Below are 20,462 nucleotides of genomic sequence, written 5' to 3'. Positions count from 1 at the left end.
CTTTAGTCGGACATTGACCAGCGCTGTGGTTAGGTGGGCTCGTTGCCATAAATTACGCCTTGGCTTTTGTGTTGTTACCTGTCTCCCCCAAATCCACTTAGAGAGGGATGCAGCCATCATGACCAGACACATCCATCACCACTGCCACTGGTGGTCATCACTTGAGCAGGGCTACAGGACAAGGTCAGGTCAGGGGTGGAGACAAGAGCACACCACCACACTTTCTCACCAAAAGTTGGACCAAATGATCTTGGGAGACCCCTTCCAGCCTGGACTCTTCTTTGGTTCTGTGATCATTGCACGATTGGACTGCAGGGAAAAATAATTGCTTTCTAATATTTTCTTTGGCAATAAATATTGGGAGTGTTTTAACCTAATTTTAATGTGATTACTAGAGGATGAAAATGCCCCATTTTGATTTTGCTGTTTAACTTAAATACCTTACAAGAATAGAGAAGATATATATGCTGAAGTTTCGATACCCTAGCCTTTCCTTTAGTAATGAACTAGCTCTTGAGAGATACCTGAGTCTGGGGCCAAAAGCTCTCTAATGACCTCCATATTCCTGAATCTTCTAAGATAAAATAAATGAAAAAAAAAATTAAAAAAGCTTAATTTCCAGAAAGAAGTGCAACAGAGGATAAACCATACTCTCTCACCTCGAGTCACTGCTCTGCATGCTCTAAAACTTATAACTCACTTTTTATTAAATATGTAACTATTCAGTTACTGGGCAGCATTTGGGGAATTTTTACCACTGCTGTTCTCAGGGTATTTAACTTCCCTTCAATGGATATCGAGAGTAGCAAAAGCACCATCAGCTGAGAACACATGCACGGATTTGGATGCACTGGGGTTTGCAGCACTGTGGCAACTACACCTACATCGGTAATTGAATAAAAATGACCTGGGGTTTGTGCATGGCTTACCCTCTTACTGTGCTGTAATTAGGAGGGGGGAAGAGAGAGGAAGGAGGAGGAAATCATAAGAGGTGAAAAGAGGCTTTTATGTTAGTGGAGGGCAAATGGGGTGCTGAAGCTCTTCCAAATTTTCACTTCTGAGTTTCACTTCCATGGAGAGACCTTGTTCCCAATGACAATAAAGTCTAAAGCAAATAGCTGCATGTCCAACCAGTGGAAGACCCCATGCTGCAACTGTTGTTCAGAGGAACCACCTAACCAGAAAAGCACAGTGACCTGCAGAATTTTGTAAAATCTGCATCATATTCTGCAGAAACTTCTTGGGCTTTTAGTTAATAGTATCTGCAGTATGTAACTCTGAATTTGTTGCCTGCTTGTGCTATGGTAAGCCTGTGAGACTTAAAAGTGCTCTGAAAAAGTTGGTGAGACATTTGAAAAAGGAGCATTCAGACATCAATTAAAGAGATCTTCGCCACATTTGAAGGTAATCAGAGTATATTGCAGCTATATTCTTCAATTAGTAGGACAATAAATGTGTAAACAAGATGTGCCTTTTTGCAGGATACGGAATGGAATGAACCTCTTTTTCACCACTTTTTAAACTTAACACAGTGGACATTTAGTGCAGGGGATGTATGTGAGGGAGAAGGATGGATATAGTGCATGGTAAGAAGTAAGTGATTCAGGAAGCAAAATCTCCAGCGGCTCCAAAACCAGGCAAAGGTCTAGATACTGACTGAAGAAGCAGTCCTACAGCTGGAGGAAACATCCTGCATGGATGGAACAAACCCAGGGGTGTGATGGCTGGATGCTCAGTTCTGTACAGGAGTGGCCATGCCAGCCATCCTGTGCCCCTGCGATGGAAGGGATCATGCTGGCTTTGTTGGAAGTCCTGGAGGATGGGTGGCAGAAAGTGTCCTTTTCAGTAGTCACTGTCATTAGCTGGTTTTGGAAGGCTGAATCACATAAGGGGAAAAGAAGAATTTGGAAAAGCCGTTTGCTCCTCTGCACACGTGGTGGTGGTGCCCACTATTGGCAGTAAAAACAAATACCTTCTGTTTAAAACTTGGCATGTCCTCATTACAAAAACAAACATGGAAATTCCTGACAATGTCTTCAGGTGTGCAGCTAGGAGTGTGCTGGTGCTGAAACCTGGATGAGAACACCCTGTGCAGGTTCTTGACAGGTTTCCTGATGCACAAGTATCTCCCAGTCTTTGGGCATCTTTCCTAGGAGCATTCCTCTTCCTTTCTGTCACCGAGACTGTCACCTCTGTTTCTCATGAAATAAAGCTCAATGCTGCTCTCTCTTTCTAAAATCCCATTCAGTTCTTGGTGTCTTAGATGGATGTATTCTTTGCTGATGCAGGCTTCACCTTCACGCTCCAAAGCAGGTAGTGGCTCTTTGCTACTGTTATTTTTGTGATTGGCTTTATGTGGTCTTAGCTATCTTGGGGCTTATATCATTCCCATATCACACCATCCATGGGCGGCTGCACCCCATTAGATGGTATGGAAGCACAGTGGCGTGGATCTGAAGTTGTTGGCTTGAAATTACCCAAAGTAGAACTAGGGTAAATGTGTGGATTTACTTCAAAACAAAAGATTACGAAAGTATGCATCTTTGTTTTATTATTATTACACATTTCTCCCAGGATGACTCATCTCTGATGACAAGCCCTGTGTTTTTGTTTGTTCTGTTGCTGCTGGCTGTTGATTGCCCTTTCTCCGGATTCCTTCAGGCATTGCTGCTGGGGAGACTCACTAGTTCCAGCTCGTACCAGTGAGCCCCAGGGTGTGCCTTTCCTCCAACCTTCATCTGCTCTGTTCTCCACCTTTCTCTTTTCTCTCCTCTGCTCCTACTTCCTCTTGTTCAGCTATTTTATCTCCAAAACAAATAGACTGAGATGACAGGTGCAGGAGAATGTTTCTTTACCCTGGTCACACCTATTGCTCTTCCTACCTGTTCTTCATCACTCACTTGGTTTCGTTTCTGCCTCTCGTAAGACTATTTGAACTGCTCTTACAGCAGTGATTACACTTCATGTAAACAGTCTCGAACGGGCTGGGTTATTCCACATTGTTTAGCAAACATAAAAGGAGAGCAGGCCTCATGGTGTAAAAGATTGTATTTCTTTCATAAGAAGTTATACAGTTCTTGCTGTCACAGGACTCCAGTCCCAGCTCAGGACACAACTGTTTTAAGTGTATAAAGAATAACACTGGAAAATGGCTGTGGGCTGCACTGCTGGCAAGCACAGGAGCAACAAAACCCCTTGTTTTGCAAAGACCACCAATGATTGTGTGTGGATTGCCAACAACTGCTTCTACAATGATACAGATCTTTTCTTGGAGGACTATAAAATGCCTTCATAGACAGTCAGATGGTTTACAAGTATACTAGCATATATGATGCTGACACAGGCAAGGTTAAGCAGTCAGGCTTTATGGAAAAGGAGTAACAGGAAAGGATAATAAGCAAGATACATTAGACAAGGGAGATGTGAAGGCATTTTTTTTCACCATTAAGGCAACTAGAAGCAAAATGATAAAATAGACATGTATTTGCCATTATTTGTGTTGCACTATCCTTTACTTATTATGCGCTTATGATTCAATTTAACGTTCTTTTAAAGTTATTATTGTGAAGTACCTGCTTTCTCTGGGACAGGTTTCATGAACTCAGAAATAAATTAGGGTAAACACAAGTTCATCACTAACATTACTACGTCAGTTTGGAGGTATGCTTCTAAAGTAAGCAAACATCCTGAAATAAGCAGCCTGATAGAAGCTGCAGCTTGGCTATCTCCACAAAACCACACCTACCACACCTACAACCACAACCATTTGCCCTCATTACTCTAATAATAGCTGGAGGCATCATTTATGGCTGTTGTATTTTTGTTGACTAACTCTCTAGCGCAGGGCTGTTATACCAGGAAAAACATGTATTTCTGTGTATGGTGTCAGGGAGCAGCAAGGGCCAAAAGGTCCCCAAGGGATGGAGAGACATGGGGATCCCTGAGGGACTAGCTGGGCAGGGTCTTCCCCACCCAGGTTCCATCCCACTGCCCTCAGTGAGGGAACTGGGCAGACTGGGGGCAGCTGGGAACAGCCCCCTGCCAAGGGCATTGGGCAGCTCCATGGGGATGGGGATGAGCTGAGGCCAGGCTGGGATGTCAGCTTACATGTGGGGATCAGGATCTGGTCCAGTGAGGGGAACCAGGGTCAAACACAGCCCCGTGATCACCAGGTCCACAGGCAGGAGCTGGGGGGTGACCCAGATGAGGTTGTTCAGTGCCCTTAAGGCTGATTCAGGTCCCCAGGGCCCTGAAGTATGATGTAGTTTGTCGATTTACCAGTTCAGGTTCTATCAGTGTTGGGTACATGTTGCCACTACAATAGAGGCAACGTCTTCAGTTGGGAGCTGAATCTGCATCCCACCAGATGCAAGTCTCTTGCCTTGAACCCTGTGTTCAGTTTTGTGCCTCTCATCATAAGAAAGACATTGAAGTATTAGAGAGAGTTCAGAGAAGGGCAACAAAGCTGGCGATGGGCCTGGAGCACAAGTCTGATGAGAAGCGGCTGAGGGAACTGGGTCTGTTCAGTCTGGAGAAAAGGAGGCTGAGGGGTGACCTTATCACTGTCTACAACTACCTGAAAGGAAGTTGTAGCATGGAGGGTGTTTGTCTCTTCTCCCAAGTATCAAGTGATAGGACAAGAGGAAATGGCCTCAAGTTGTGCCAGGGGAGGTTTAGATTGGATATTAGGAAAAGATTCTTCACTGAAAGGGTTGTCAGGCATTGGAACAGGCTGCCCAGGGAAGTGGTGGAGTCACCATCCCTGCAGGTGTTTAAAAGGCATATAGACGAGGTTCTTAGGGACGTGGTTTAGCGCTAGATTTAGGTTATGGTTGGACTTGATGATCCTGAGGGTCTCTTCCGAGTGAAATGATTCTGTGATTCTGTGATTCTATGATTCTATGTAGCAGGATCTGATCCAGGCTCAGCGTTGTGCTCTTAGGAGCTGGGAGATGCTGGCTGCTCTGGAAAGCAAGAATTGTTGGTGGAGCAGCTCCCTCAAGCTCAGCATGGCTGAGGGCTTGTGACGCGAGTTGTAACTGCCTTTCCTGGATGTGTTATGAAGGGTAGTCTTCACCTCCAAGTGAGGTTTTTGCATCATTCAAAAAGGAGAAGAGCTAAAAAGCATGATTTCTAGCATCAGCTTTGTGCCAAGGCCCATCCCTTCTATGCAATGGATACGCCTCCATCATGAGCTCCAATGTGCAGGTTCATGTCTGTGGTGACACGGCAGTGGCTGGATCTGTTACTCAATTTCCTATCCGAAAGAAATGTTTTCCCTTGGAAATGTACCTACCATAATGCCTGTACTTTATAGTTGTGACAGAAGGGGTTTAGGAGCTAGGTAGAGAGGCCTTTATGCATCATTTTATGCTGTTTTGCTGGACTTTATGAGCATGTCCTCCCAGTGCTCCTCCTTCTGTGCTGATGCCCTCATATCAGCCAGCATGCCTGACCTCTTACCTGAGTGCCTGGGTGCACCTCCCCTGGTGGGTCCAGCCTTTTCAGTTTCTGTTCCTTCTCTGCTCTCTTAGAATGGTGAAATGCAATAATTGGTAGAGTCGGTAATCCACTGGCAATGTGTGCGTGTGGCAGGGACACAGCTTTGGGAAGTATTTTGCCCTTCATGAGAAGGAAATGCCCCGCTGCACACCAGCTTAAGACTCACAAGCTGCCAAGGGTCATTTTTACTGCTGAGGTAAACAAACAAAAAAAGAGGTTTCGTTTTGTGTCTCATGACGCGTTTGAGAAACAGACTCATGGCTTGCAAACATTGCTTGTTCTGCCAGTGTTTAGGTCAGTCTCCTCCAAGCCAAAAAGCAGCATTTTCCGCTTTCTGTACCAGAACTGAGGTGGGTTTGGTGTCTCTGCACTGAAGTGAAACACCCCTAAATAACAACGATAAGGAGTTTGGAGGTTACATGAAATGCCAGATATCTTAGTCCCCATCAGCCACTCATTCTTCTCAACATTTATGTTCTGCTGATCAACACAAGCACTTTTGCCTGTCTAAGAACTGCAAAATTCCACCCATGAACTTTCAGTTCTTTAAGTCATTTATTGAACAATATTACAATGGGGAGCATGCAGTTTTCCCAACTCATATTGATGCAACTCCAAAATATCAATTGTGGCTGTACTTCTGCCTGCGTTTTTATTTATTCATGTACTTTAAATTAAAGTGGCTTCACCTTGTTATTTCGATGCGTTTCATGTGGAGTGAAGTGGTAAACACCCCCATGCTAAGGTGAGCATTACTTTGTTTCTCCAGTCCCTAAATGCAGGCTAAGTTATGTGAAAACTCAGTGGAGAATATAGACAATTGGCAGAAATTCATTTTTACATGGGAAAGATGTGCAGACGGTGATATTTGATGACAGAACAACCCAGTTAAAAATGTGGTGCACAGAAAAGTGAACTATTGGGCCACCTCTTGTCAGGTAGTGATCTTTGGCTTATTGATCCACATTTCCCAATGGGAAATTATGAATTAGGAAACAATCACGACAGGAGACGCCTTTGCTCTCTGGGGTTCCCTTACACCGCGGAAGACCAAACCAGTGGCTTCTTCCTCTGAGCAGTCGTTGTCTTGAGAAACCACGGGTGACAGTCACGCGCCTCGGGATGAAGGAGTGACCGAGGGACGGACGCTGATTTTTCCACGTACGCTGAAGACACTGCTACGTCATTTAAAAAAAAAAAATTGGCATTTACACTCCTGGCTGCGGCGGGGGGGGGGGGGCATAAAGCCATCTTGCAGGTTTCTCAACATCCTGTGAGGAAATGGTTGCCCGGTAACACACAACAGCCACCCCCCTACCCCGCCCCGGGACCCGGCGCGGGGGGTAGGGGACACCCCCCCCCCCCCCCCCGCTCCATCCCCTCCCCGGGGGCGGGGCAGTCTCGGTTTCGATTCCCCGCGCTCGACCCCTACACCCGCGGTGATGACGCGGGGGGCGGAGCGGGCCGCGGGGTGCCCGTGTTTATGGGCGGCAGCAGGAGCGGGCCCCGGGGACCTCGGTGCACGGCGGTGGCCGGCAGGTAGGTGCACCCCGCTCGGGGCATGTGCGTGGGGGAGCGGCGGGGGCATCGGCGGCCCTGCGCCTGCCTGGCGGCACCGCAAAGCCACCGCGTCTGCGGCCGCTTCCTGCGGCGTTTTTTGGGGGGTGCGGCTGATGGAGCCACGGTCGGGGTGCATACCCGCCGTGACTGGAGCTGCCCGCGCTGCCTGCCCCGTAGGGTTCTGCCTTGCAAGCGTTGCGCGGTTCTGCCTTGCATGCATTGCGCGGTTCGTCGTGCACTGCACGGCTCTGCCTGCACAAGCAATAGGAGCTGTTGCCCTGGGGGGTAGTGGCTTCCCACCTTGGTGGAGCTGGCGTGAACTTCCCGTGTACTTAAGCGGGTGGTTCCCACAGATCAGGAAGTTGTGTGTGTGCGGGGAAAGGGGTCGCGCTTCGCGGGTGCGGGATTTAGCGTGCGGGGTGTCGGGGAGGGAGTGTGGCCGGGCTGGTTGGGAAACCTGCCAGGGAATGTAGGGGGTGGTTGGAGGAGAAGAAGGGAAGAGCTCATTCCTGCCCCTGCCAGGCGTTGGGGAGTGTGTGCCGGCCTGGTACAGCTTGCGCGGAGGAGCTGGGGGAGCTGGGGTGATGGATCCGTGCTTGAAAAGAAGAAAGAAAACTCCTTTGGCACAGCCTGGAGCTGAGCATTGTCTTCAGTGGTTTTGGATCCTTTCCCTGAAAAGCAAAACTGTTTTACAAGGTCATGGAGTGGTCACTTAACAAAACAGACTTTTTGTTTGAAAAGGAGTTCGAGCACAGTGTGCACTTCAGAAGAAAAAAAAGCAAAAAGATCTCTCATCAGTCTTACTATTTTTTTGCCAATTTACAGAAAATGAACTTCAGGTTGATAGAATGGGCTTATTGCAAATGGGAAGAGGCTTTGTTTTCTCATGAAAACGTGCGAAAGGGAGTGTTTTCTACCAGTGTTTTTGCCATCATGCAGTTAAACTTGTCAAGTGTTGGCTGTGAACTGTGCACAAGCTTGAAAACCTTGTTGTTTTGTTTTTCCCATTTCAGATGCGATATCATCTTGAGCTAATTTGTACCAAGGAAATATGAGGCTGTTTGTTGCCATTGCTTTCTTAGCCGGTCATCTTTGTTTGATGACAGGAACATTGCTAGGCTGAGCAAACAACTGCAGCAGGGTAAACACCTCCCTCTTGGATGGAGTTGGGTCTTGTATGGCTGAGCTAGACCAGGAATTTCAAGGTTGTTGTCGTTTCAGAGAACAGGAAGCAGGGTTAACTTTTTCCACTATTTTGTGAGTTTTTTGTTTTGTTTTTTAAGACAGTAGTGACACAGTTTAGATAGCATGTTGAACATGTTTTTGCATTATTTTTGCTGTATGTAAAATGGGAGATGATGCAAGTCCTTTCCTCATTTACTGTAAATCCTAAGTATATGTATGTATACAGAGAGTTCTTCTTTAAAAATGCAACTCCATACTTGACTCAACCATATGTTCTCTTAGGTATAGCTTGTTATTGGTAGGTTATAAAGAGGGGAGAGTAAGTTGAAACTGAAAGTGAAAAAGCCTGTTTCATTTCACTTAGCAAAACAAGGTGTGCTGGTGAACTAGGCCAAACCTGTCAATGCTGCAAGCTGTGAAGCAGTCTTCAACAAAAGAATAACCAGGTGATCCTTGCGTTCCCTTCCAGCCGGGTATTCCATGACTCTATGGAAAGGTAGTGCACATGTACTCGGTGTGAGTTCAGCTTGCAAGAAAAGGAGGAGAGATGTTCCGAGATGCCACCTTAAATCCAGGATGATATGTCGTGGCCTTGTGTGAGGCCTGGTGTGGATTATTGTGTCCAGTTCTGAGCCCCTCAGTTCTAGAAGGACAGGGCACTGCTTGAGAGAGTCCAGCGCAGGGCAATGAAGATGATTAAGGGAGTGGAGCATCTCCCTTATGAGGAAAGGCTGAGCGAGCTGGGTCTCTTTAGCTTGGAGAAGAGGAGACTGAGGGGTGACCTCATTCATGTTTACAAATATATAAAGGGTGAGTGTCATGAGGATGGAGCCAGGCTCTTCTTGGTGACAACCAATGATAAGACAAGGGGTAATGGGTTCAAACTGAAACACAGGAGGTTCCACTTAAATTTGAGAAGAAACTTCTTCTCAGTGAGGATGGCAGAACACTGGAACAGGCTGCCCAGGGAGGTTGTGGAGTCTCCTTCTCTGGAGACGTTCAAAATCCGCCTGGACACGTTCCTGTGTAACGTCATCTAGGTGTTCCTGCTCCGGCAGGGGGATTGGACTAGGTGATCTTTTGAGGTCGCTTCCAGTCCCTAACAGTCTGTGGCATTTGTCACCAAATTAATCAGCAATGTGTTGAGGTCTTGCCTGTAAACAGCACTGTGATCTCTTGTCTTTCAGTAGTGTTATTTTTCTTTGTAATTTTTCTAGAGGGCTTCCGAGAATGTGGTGTAATTTCACAGTATCACAGTATCACAGTATGTTTGGGATTGGAAGGGACCACACTTCAGTGGTGTGAAGATACCTTATAGACAGACTCAGGACATCCCAAGTGGTCTGTAGGAGCCAGTCAGGAGCCAGTCAGTCAGGTTTCAGTTGCCCTATTCATGGATGTAAAATTCTGGTTTCACAGGGTATGCTCATAGTATAAAGCAGGTACAGAACTGGTGTCCAGGGATCTGTGCACCCGTCTCATTTCATGGAAAGTTTTGCCTTGTTCTTGGTGACGTGCTTTTGATTTCTGTTTCCTTGCCATGTTGCTTCCTGGTCTAGAACCTTTACTGCGTGCATGTCAACCACAAGTCTCTGCTCAAGAGGATTTAATTGTAGCATTTTAGTAGTGTCCTTGTCCTGAGGTTTTGCTTGGGTGAGTTGGCAGGGTCGGTCCAGTACTTCTGGCCAGGTTTGGGTCCTGTTTTTGTGGTCTTGTTTGCTGGTCATGCATCTGAAGAGGATCTGAGTTTGCTAAACAGTGTGAGCTGTGTGAGTTTGGTGTGTGGCTAGATGCAGTTGTCAGACGGCTGGGCTTAGTTACGAGTAATTGTGCTGGTTTTGCAGGGATTAATTTTCTTAATAGTAGTTAGAATCTTTTAAGTAACTAGCACAGTCTTTTGTTTTGGATTTAGTATGAGAATAATGTGATAACACACTGAACTTCCCATGACTTTGCCTGAGACAGAATTAGTATTTTCCTTTCCAGTAGCTAGGCTGTGTTTTGGTGTTGGTATGAAAAAATAATGTGCGGACTTGCTCGTGTTTTGGCTTTTGCCAAGGGACCAAAGGCTTTTTCAACTTTCCAGCTGCAGGTGCATATAGAAGCTGGGAGGGGGTACAGACAGGACAGTACCTGGATTGATATCCAGGCTGGCCAATGAGATATTCCCTACCATGGGTGTCATGCTCTGTATGTAGCCGGAGCTGGCTTTTCTGGCTTGCTGTCTTTCTGGGATTTGTTCTTTGAGACCAGGGCACTGTTCTTCCGGGCCCAGCAGTTTGGTGTGATTGTGTTTGAGTGCATACTGCTGTCCAGGTCTCTGCTTTTCCAGGATCAGCAGTATGGCATCAGTGTTCACAAATCATTGCTCAGGGATGGGTTGGGTATCACTGGGTGGTAAGCAATTGCATTGTGCATCACTTATTTTGTATCTGTTATTATTATTATCTCTTCCTTTAGTGTCTTATTAAACTGTTTGTCTCTCAACCCATGACTTTCTTCTTTCCCTTTCAGTTCTCACCCCCATCCCATTTGGGGGTGGGGTGTGAGTGAGCAGCCGTGTGGTCCTAGTTGCTGGCTGGGGTTAAGCCATGACAGCTCCTGAAATAAGTACATGTTTTCTGCTTTTCACCATCAGGGTTATGCTTATATGCATCCAAAGGAGGCTGTTTTTGTCAATAAAGCAAATAAAACTGGCTAACAGGCAGAGCATTGCCTCTTCAAGTTATGGCCTGCTAGAGCCTTCTCATCCTATATTTTTCCTCTTTTCTTCTTGGTCCTGCCCTGACATTCACACATATCTATACCAGGACATATGGAACACGTTATTTGGAAGATTTATTTGCAGTGTCCTTTTGCTGGTTGACTGCTGGACTACCTGGATGGATGGTACCAGTGGTGGGCATGTGGCTGGAGGGGTCCCTCTGATGTACCAGGTTTGGGTAACACGGCAATATGTTCTCGGTGGCACCATGCTCTCTGAGCCAGTGTGTGATTGTTGGGCAAAAGCTAATGAGAGCCTGGAGATTGATAAGAAAACATGAGTTATTTGAATGCTGCTGAAATATATTTAGTTGTCACTCAACCACATTTTAGATGCATTGTTGGGCTTTTTTTCTCCTTACCTGTTCCCAGTTGGTAATGTCTGCCTGTTAGGTTAAGAAGGAAGAAAGTTTATTTATTCCTCTGCTTAACAGGAATGAGGAATGCACAGTCTTTAGCAGTCAGAATACTTGGAAATAGGAGGATGCTCCTTTCTCACCACATTTTAAATTCGGATTCAGAGTTCCTAGATTGCTATACTCCATTTGTTGCTTACATTATGGAAAGCTACTGTGCTTCAAGAATAAAAACATTATTATACTACCAAGTAATGCCATAGGGATGGAATCTCAAAGTTTAACTTTTGGTATCAAGAATAATTAAAAGCATGAATTTCCAGGTTCAGATGTTCAGAAAGCACGAGCTGTCCTCTTGAGGCAGATAGCTGGTATAAGGAACACAGCAGTTTTCAAGAATGACAAATGGGTTTTCTGGGCAGTCTCTGTTCGTGTTTTCAGGCTCATCTGCTGAAGCGAAAGGAATCAAAACTTAGCCTTTTAAACCCCAAAAGCTGCTCTGCTTCTCAGGACAGTCTGACTGAAGCAGTTCAGTAAGACACTGACCATTACAATAACACAGGAGTTGGCAAAATGTGAAGTAAATGGGAATTTTGCCCACTGGCAATGGTATGGGTTGGAACCGATTGTTTGTGACTTAACCGTATAATATTTTGATTTAATGCAGAGGGATCTTGACTGGCTGGATCAATTGGCTGAGGCCAATTGTATGAGGTTTAATGAGGCCAAGTGCCGGGTCCTGCACTTGGGTCAAAACAACCCCAGGCAGTGCTACAGACTTGGGGAAGAATGGTTAGAAAGCTGCCTGGCAGGGAGGGATCTGGGGGTGCTGATTGAAAGCCAGCTGAACATGAGCCAGCAGTGTGCCCAGGTGGCCAAAAAGGCCAACAGCATCCTGGGTTGTATCAGGAATAGTGTGGCCAGCGGGACTAGAGAAGTGATTGTGTCACTGTACTCAGCACTGGTGAGGCCCCACCTTGAATCCTGTGTTCAGTTTCAGGCCCCTCATCAGAAGAAGGACATTGAGGTGCTGGAGAGAGTGCAGAGGAGGGCGACAAAGTTGGTGAGGGGCCTGGAGCACAAGTCTGACCAGAAACAGCTGAGGGAATTGGGGCTGTTTAGCCTGGAGAAAAGGAGGCTGAAGGGAGACCTTATCACTGTCTACAACTACCTGAAAGGAGGTTGTAGCATGGAGGGTGTTGGTCTCTTCTCCCAAGTAGCAAGTGATAGAATGGGAGGAAATGGCCTCAAGTTGCACCAGGGGAGGTTTAGATTGGATATTAGGAAAAAAATTCTTCATGGAAAGGGTTGTCAGGCATTGGAAGAGGCTGCCCAGGGAAGTGGTGGAGTCACCATCCCTGGAGGTGTTTAAAAGGCTTTTAGACGAGTTTCTTAAGGATGTGGTTTAGTGCTAGAGTTAGGTTAGGTTATAGTTGGACTGGATGATCCTGAGGGTCTCTTCCAAGTGAACTGATTCTATGATTCTAATTATTTGGGTAGAAATTAATATGCTTCATTTTGCTGTAATGGTTGTGCTGGTGGCCTCAGTCCAAAAAAAGTGAACAGAGTAGACCATCATATCTGGTTTTGTTGGTTGTGTGTTGTTTTGTTGTTGTTGTTGTTGTCGTCGTCATTGTTGTGGGTTTTGTTTGTTTGTTTTCTTTCCTTTGAAGGACAAGGTCTCAACAGTGTGCTGGGAAGGGTCTTCCAGACCTTAGAGTGTCCCTGCACATTTATGTGTTTCATGGACTCCGTAGTTTAGGAGAAATCCCCACTTTATTGTTTTTGGCTGGGGTGGAGTTAATTTTCTTCATAGTAGCTCGTATGGTGCTGTGGTTTAGATTAGTGACCAAAACAAGGCTAATAACGCTCATGTGTTAGGTATTGCTGAGCAATGTTTGCACAGTGTTGGGGCTTACTCTGTTTTTCAGTTTACCTCCCCCCCAGTGAATAGACTGGGGGGCCTGCAAGAGATTGTGAGGGGCCACAACTGGGCAGATGGCCCAAACTGACTGAAGGCAGAGTCCATGCCATGTAACATCATGCTCAGCAATAGAAAAGAAGGGGAGGTGGCCAAGGGAGATTGGCCATCTTCCACTCGGGACCTGGCCGGGCATTGGTCTTCCTGTGGGAGGTGATGAATGATTGCCTTTGCATTGCTTGTTTTGTTTCCTTTCTCTCTTCTTCCACTTCTCTTTTGCTTAGTAAACAATTTTTATCCTCCTTTTACTTTTCCTTTCCTTTTTCTCCATCCCACTGGGTAGAGGGGGGAGGGAATCAAGCACTTAGCTGACCACTGGGGTTAACCCACAGCACTCACCAAGACAAAATCTTTCATTATTTATACTCAGATGCAGTTGTGACTTTTACCTGTACTGGTTAACCCAGCACCTGTCCTGATTTTGGCTGGGATAGAGTTAATTTTTTCTTTTCCTAGTAGCTGGTATAGTGGTGTTTTTGATTTAGTTCGAGCAGAAGGTTGATAATTTTTGGAATATAAGGGAAGATTGGGAGGAGGATTGTAAACACGGTCAAATTACTTGCACCTGGGGTGCAGAAAAACATTTATATCATAGTAATTGTTCTTTAGTCTTCTGTGCTTCACAAGTGGAACCTCTGTGTTTAGGTAACATAGGCCTGTGGTAGACTCAAAGGCACTTTATCGAACATGCTTGAGGTTCCTGCTCTGCTGTGAGGAAGATCAAAGCATGATGGAAAAACTGCAGCTGCATGAGTCCTTGAAATACAGGTGAAAAGCATCAGGGTCGGTGATCCTCTAACATGGACTAAGCTCCTCAGTACCTGCATCTCTGCTTGTGTGCCTCTGCTGGAGTGCTGTGTCAGGGATCCTTTGGTTTGCAAGGTAATGAAAATAAATTTACTCTTTGCATTTCCTCCATGGTTTTGTAGTTGTTCCTGTGTACTGCCCGTGCTCAATCCCAGCAATAATATACTGGTGTTTTGGTTGATTGTGGTTTAACCCCAACTGGCAACTAAGCACCACACAGCTGCTTGCTCAACGCCCCCTGGTGGGATGGAGGAGAGAATCAGAAAAGTGAGAGAATTCATGGGTTGAGATAAAGACATTTTAATAATTAAAGCAAAAGCCACGCACACATGCAAAGCAAAACAAGGGATTCATTCACTGCTTCCCGGGGGCAGGCAGGTGCTCAGCTATCCCCAGGAAAGCTGGGTTCTGTCACATGTCACCATAACATGAGAAGACAAATGCCATCACTCTGAACATCCCACTCTCATTCTTCCACCAGCTTTTTTACTGAGTATGACATCATATGGTATGGAACATCTCTTCGGCCTGTTTGGGTCAACTGTCCTGGCTGTGCCCCTTCCCAGCATCTTGTGCACCTGGCATGGCATGAGAAGCTCAAAAGATCTTGCCTACTTTAGCAACGACCGAAATGTCAGTGTATTATCGACATTATTCTCATCCTATATCCAAAACACAGCACTATTCCAGCTACTAGGAAGAAAATTTACTCTATCCCAGCCAAAACCAGGACACCAAATCAAGGACATTTTAGCAAGGAGGCTGGTGATAAACAAGAAGCTGGGAGGGGACTGAATTGGGACAGCTGACCTGGACTGGCCCAAGGGATATTCCATACCATATGATGTCATGCTTAGTATATGAATTTGAAGAGTTGTCCAGGGGGTGGTGATTGCTGCTCGGGGATGGGATGGGCATTGGTCAGTGGGTGATGAGCAGTTGCTTTGTGCACTGCTTGTTTTGTATATTATTTTATTATTATTACTATTAGTCTCCCTTCCTTTACTGTCTTATTAACTGTCTTTATCTTGACCCATGAGTGGTTTTGTTTTGTTCTTTTTTTTATTCTCTCCCCCATCCCACTGCTGGGGGAGGGGGATGAGTGAGCAACTGTGTGGTTCTTAGTTTAACCCCAGCTGGCAACCATGACAGTAATAGCCAACATTTTTATGTAATGATTGCTGCGTTCAGCAGGCGTAATATAATAGGACTTGAGTTAATCCACTGTTTTTGAGTTAAAATTGTTTATGCTTCAGGAAGATGTTAGGCAATAGCAAGATATGCTGTGCTAGTCAGCGCAGTGATTCTTTTGGATCATTAACTTAGATGGCAGATTTGCATGCCTGCGTATTTCTTGGGTCTGCAAACTTTGGTGTAGTTGCCGAAGCCTGCAGCAGATATCCCAGTTATTGAAATTACCCACAGTTTGGTGCTTTGGCTGGGAAACTCCAGTGCTAGAAGAGGATGGGAATTTGTGTTCTGCTGGAAGTCCTGCTGCCTGGAGTGGGGAGGGGATGCTGGCTCTTCATCTACAGGAAGCTCAGTTCCAAAACTTCTCGGCACAGGGCACGTTTGAAAGTCCTTTTAAAATGTGTATTGCAATTGAGGGGTTTTTGTTGTACAAATAAATACTTTTTATTTGTAATTATACTTCAAGTAGTTTAAAATTAAAAGATAAGTATAATTCTGGGTAAAAATTTCATCCTAAGCAGAAGGATAGCCTTCTTAAAAAACAAACAAACAAAACAAAAACCAATGAATGCTTGAAATTCAACTATGATTTAGAAAACCACAGGTTCATGTGTATTGCTGCATGAAGAAGATCCTTTGTCATTGAATTGTTTGGGTGTAATTCTTGGTGAAAATAAGTTATGTAACCTTCTGATACTAAAACGTTGAAAGCTGAAAGAATTATGAAATCATGAGTTAGAACTATCTTTTAGCACTTGCACTTAGCAGTGCCATCCACAGCGTGCCTCTTCATACCTCTGTGTTCAGACTACAGTATTGATTCTCAGTGTTTCAGGGTCATCCTGAGAAGTACTATAGAGAAAATACGCCAGTAGCATTTCTTCGTTTGTCCATAGGTTCATATAGTTAAAAATATCTAGTTTTCTCTGTTGGGAAGAGACCCTGCGGATTATGTTGGCAGGTTGTGAAGTTACATACTCTTAACTGGTTTTGTTCCAGGCCTGCTAATGCATGATAATAAGTGAATCTGTGCATTCCTTTTTGGTGAATTAATCTTATTTAATAGTACTGAGATTTGTGAGTTTCATATAGGTTTTTTGCAGGTAATGGAGCTGGCTTTTAATCCTAAAACCCATCTGGTTACTAACTGTTAGAAGTTATGGTGACATTATTTACTCTAACAAGTAATGTACTGAAGATAATGAGTAATAGGGTATCTATAATGAGTAGAATGTCAAAAGGATTTAAAACAAGGGTTATATATCCTTGAATTTCAGTATCCTTATCTAAATTAACTTGGTATGTCAGCAAAGTTCCACAAATTGGTGTCCTGAAAAGGGAACTAACTAATTATAATAAGAAAACCACACCTCTACTCTGGAAGTCGCCCACTACCCAAAGACCTCGACCCACTGAATGTGAACAATGAATTTTTAAGACACTGTATCTTTAAATGAAGGTGAGAAGACTCTTAGCCAATTAACATATATAATAGGTAGGAATGGATATGTAGTAAAGAGGAGGAGTTCAATACAGACCAATGCATAAATAACCTAAGTCTTGGAAACTGAGGTGTGCTAGTTTAGCGGACTACCAGCTAGCACCCCTTTCTGAGCAGAATTGTAATTAAATTACTATCTCAACTATGTGTGGATTGGGTGGAGAATCCATCTTTGAGACAACACATCTGTGAACACAGTTCTGCGCAAGACTTTAGCATTGGATTTTTCTCTTGTCTGTGACTTTGTGTTGTTTCTCAACATACACGTAGCTGTTTTTCCTCTTTTGTTTGTTGCCCTTATCTAGCTGCTTGATCATGTGATAAGTTTTATGTAATGAACCTGATTTTGCAATTCTAATGGTTAAATATGTTTTCAGTCATTTGCAGTTAATGCCTGTTTCAGCTTTTGTTTTCTTCAGGTGCTTGCAATATTCATTTTAATAACTGTTTTATATCTGATTTGAAGTCCTTATGTACTATTAAAATACTTACATTACAGTGTTTTCATGCAGTAATCCAGTTTCAATGTGGTTTTGTATCCCTTGGGTTGTTGTATGTATATCCAGAGAGGCTGAACAAAAGGCATGAAGATAAATAAAAAGCAAGTAAATCAGTTTTGTGTTTAATTGATTGAGATGTATAGCTTCATGTATTTCTTAAACATACAAACTCTGTTCTCTTGGGAATTTCCTCCTGCATTTAGTGTGTGTGGGCATGCATTTAAATAATTTGGGATTTTAATTTTAAAAGTATAGTTTAAGACTTGACGAGAAGAACTGAAAAAATGCATACCAGTGATAGATCTGGTTAGCTGAAGTTGATTAAAAAATAAATGGGAAGTTGAGGCATCGCCAGCAAAGAGGAGGCTGTCACCTGAGTTGTATTTTACTATTCCAACTGCAGCCAACAAAAAATATGTGCTCTTTTGTCCTTCTTTTCAAATATGCAAAAACTAAGGTGAAAATGTAAGTGAATTTTAGGGACAGAAGTGTCTCATAAATCAATGCTTCTGTTTGATTAATTTTTTTTTTTCTCTTAATTAGCATGGATGCCATGGAATATGCACAACATATGAGACAAGCTGGAAACCAGGATTTTAAAAATGGAAATTACGCTTTGGCTATCAGAAAGTATGATCAAGCTTTAAATACGCTTGGTTGTTTAATACAATGGGTCCCGTAAGTATTCTTGAATTACAAGATTTAAACCATAAGACAGTCTGAATTTTTTGCAGTATTACAGTTAACTCAGAACTGTATTTCTTGCCCTGATACCTGCTTTTTCTTGTATCTTTTGTCACACTCTTCAGTGTACTAGTTTTATAATTAAAGAGGAATTGCTGTTCCTGCCACATATGTGGGAGATTAGTTAGTGACTGTAATCTGAATATTTTTATATAAGTATCAATTATAAATTAGTGTAATTAAAACACAAATTAATTTTCTGTAAACCATGTTGGTTTCTGCTAAATTACTTCTGTTTCTTAGCTAACATGCTGAGATTCTGCCATGTCTGTGGCCTGTTGCTGCATGGGTCATCCGATTAAAGTGATTCATGCAAGTTACTTTGTTCTTGTTACTTGATCTTTCTTAGTATTCTCAGATAATTTTTTAGCAGAAGAGTTCTTCGAGTATTTATTTCCAAATGTTAAGTGCTTGTTTTCATCAGTTAACACCAGTTGCTAATGTTATTAGGGATTAAATAGTTGAGTATTATGTTAACAATTAAATATTCATTACCATGTATTAACACTGCTATTAATGTAATTTAACACCAGCCATTTATTTCTACTACTGCCCATTTAGACTAAGTAGTAAAGTAAATCTAGAGCATATACAGGAAGTATGTGTGTATATATATGCATATATATATATATCTATACACACACCGGACAGAGCTGAGCAGGTTGCAACTAGCACCTGCCCCTCGCAGGCAGTGAGGCTTTGTTGTACCACAGGGATCTGCTCCTGAGCATCTCCTGTCCCCTTGCTGTAGGCTGCCTCGTCAGGATTTGCCTGTGTGCAAGAGCATGCCCTGCACGTGTTCGGTGTAGTTGAAGCAACTTTCTTGAGTGTATATTTGTAGATAGGAATAAGATGAAGGATGCAGCTCTGTAGCACGTACTATTTATTTGACCATAGGCAAGACAAGTTTTCCAGGCTTCCCAGTTCCCCTGAACTGTAGTCCTGTAATTTGTGTGTAACTCTTTCCAGAAAATCTGTTGGATCCAGCAGATGCTTTACATACTTTAGTAAATTCTTGTTCTCTAAAATATATTTCTTTATTTCTTACCTGGTGTAGATGTGGATAATTCTGTTGACTTCATCAACTGGTGATACAGTAAAATGTGTTTAGGTTTTTTTTTGGTGACCAAAATGTGTTTAGCATTCTTTCCATCTAGCAGCTTCCATTTGCATGTCTGTTTTCTCCCATTCTTGGCCACTGGCTTTCACTGAGACGTGTCTGGGTGTGTTAAGATGGTCTAAACCAGTGGGGTCAAACTCATTTTCACTGGCGGCCACATCAGCCTGGCGGTTGCCTTCAGAGGGCCGAATGTAATAGGTGTAGTTACATTTATACAGTCCTAAAATTACATTCGGCCCTCTGAAGGCAACCGCCAGGCTGATGTGGCCGCCGGTGAAAATGAGTTTGACCCCACTGGTCTCAACTCTTTCTAAATCCTGATACTGTATTATTCCAGTGGGTTGGCTTTTTGCTTCAGAAAAGACCAGGATATCACTAAGGTATCACTTAGGATGTCACTAAGAGATTTTATAGCTGCTGTTCAAATGATCTTTGTTTTCTACAACTCCATTTTTACCTATGATTTTGTTAGGTGCGTGGTATGTGGACCTTTTTCTTGTTGCTAACTATGAAGTACAATGCATATTTTTCAAGCGAGTAAACAGCTATAATGGTTATGCTAAAGACTTTTTTTTTTTTAGGTGTGCCAGGGACATAGCTGTGTTACACTGCAACAAATCAACTGCCTTGTATAATCTTGGTAAATGGAACGAAGCAGTGTTTTCTGCCTACCAGAGCTTACGCTGGGATCCAGAGTATATTAAGGTAGGCAGATGTTTAAATATCTGGTTTTTATTGTGTTTTGTTTTTGAGGTGTGATAAGCAAACATAGCATAAAACTCCAGGATCGGTGTCTGAGGCTGTACATGCGTATCAGAATTACTACTGTAACAGTACTTCTGATGAAATGAAGCAGCGCTCTTTTTCACCAGGAGATGCTGGTTCTTTCTGGGTCCCAATAAGAGAGCCACCAATGCTTTCAAGAAAGATAACTATTTCATTAATATCCCAGACAAGGTGGTAGCAAGTAATAAAATCTTATGTGCCCTTGTGATGCTGGTGACCCCGGGATGACACAGCACTGGCCAGGTTTCTGCTGGGGCCGCGGAACGCTGCACAGATCCCATCAGTGGTGAGGTTTACCAGCTCTGTGTTCACCTATGGTCTTGCAGAGCCTGGCTTATGGTACAGATCCATCAGTCACTGACAGCAGCCAGGTCTGGGATGGGCACTTAGCTTTGAAGGCTCCCTTGGACTGTGTGCCCTAATATTCTTTACATGTTAATGTGCCTGCAGTTCCTGGGAGTGGTAC

General features: G+C 43.8%; 1 protein-coding gene across 2 annotated transcripts in view; it reads left to right on the top strand.

Annotated features, from left to right (window-relative positions):
- The first annotated feature begins 6,950 nt into the window (after nt 1-6,950).
- The window catches only part of TRANK1 (tetratricopeptide repeat and ankyrin repeat containing 1), a 55,473-nt gene continuing 41,961 nt past the window's right edge, over nt 6,951-20,462 (top strand). The window contains exons 1-4 of one of the 2 annotated variants that reach the window (XM_082044201.1): nt 6,951-7,041; nt 13,993-14,115; nt 17,890-18,024; nt 19,792-19,915. In XM_082044201.1, coding sequence (XP_081900327.1) covers nt 14,075-14,115; nt 17,890-18,024; nt 19,792-19,915 — 300 coding nt within the window. In that variant the 5' untranslated portion in view covers nt 6,951-7,041; nt 13,993-14,074. Of the gene's footprint in view, nt 7,042-13,992; nt 14,230-17,889; nt 18,025-19,791; nt 19,916-20,462 lie in introns of both variants that reach the window. The other variant, XM_082044202.1, reaches the window with a different exon arrangement.

Source organism: Streptopelia decaocto (genome assembly GCF_964273445.1).
Source record: "Streptopelia decaocto genome assembly, chromosome: 2".
Lineage (NCBI taxonomy): Eukaryota > Metazoa > Chordata > Aves > Columbiformes > Columbidae > Streptopelia > Streptopelia decaocto.
This window is presented reverse-complemented; position numbering and strand designations above follow the sequence as displayed.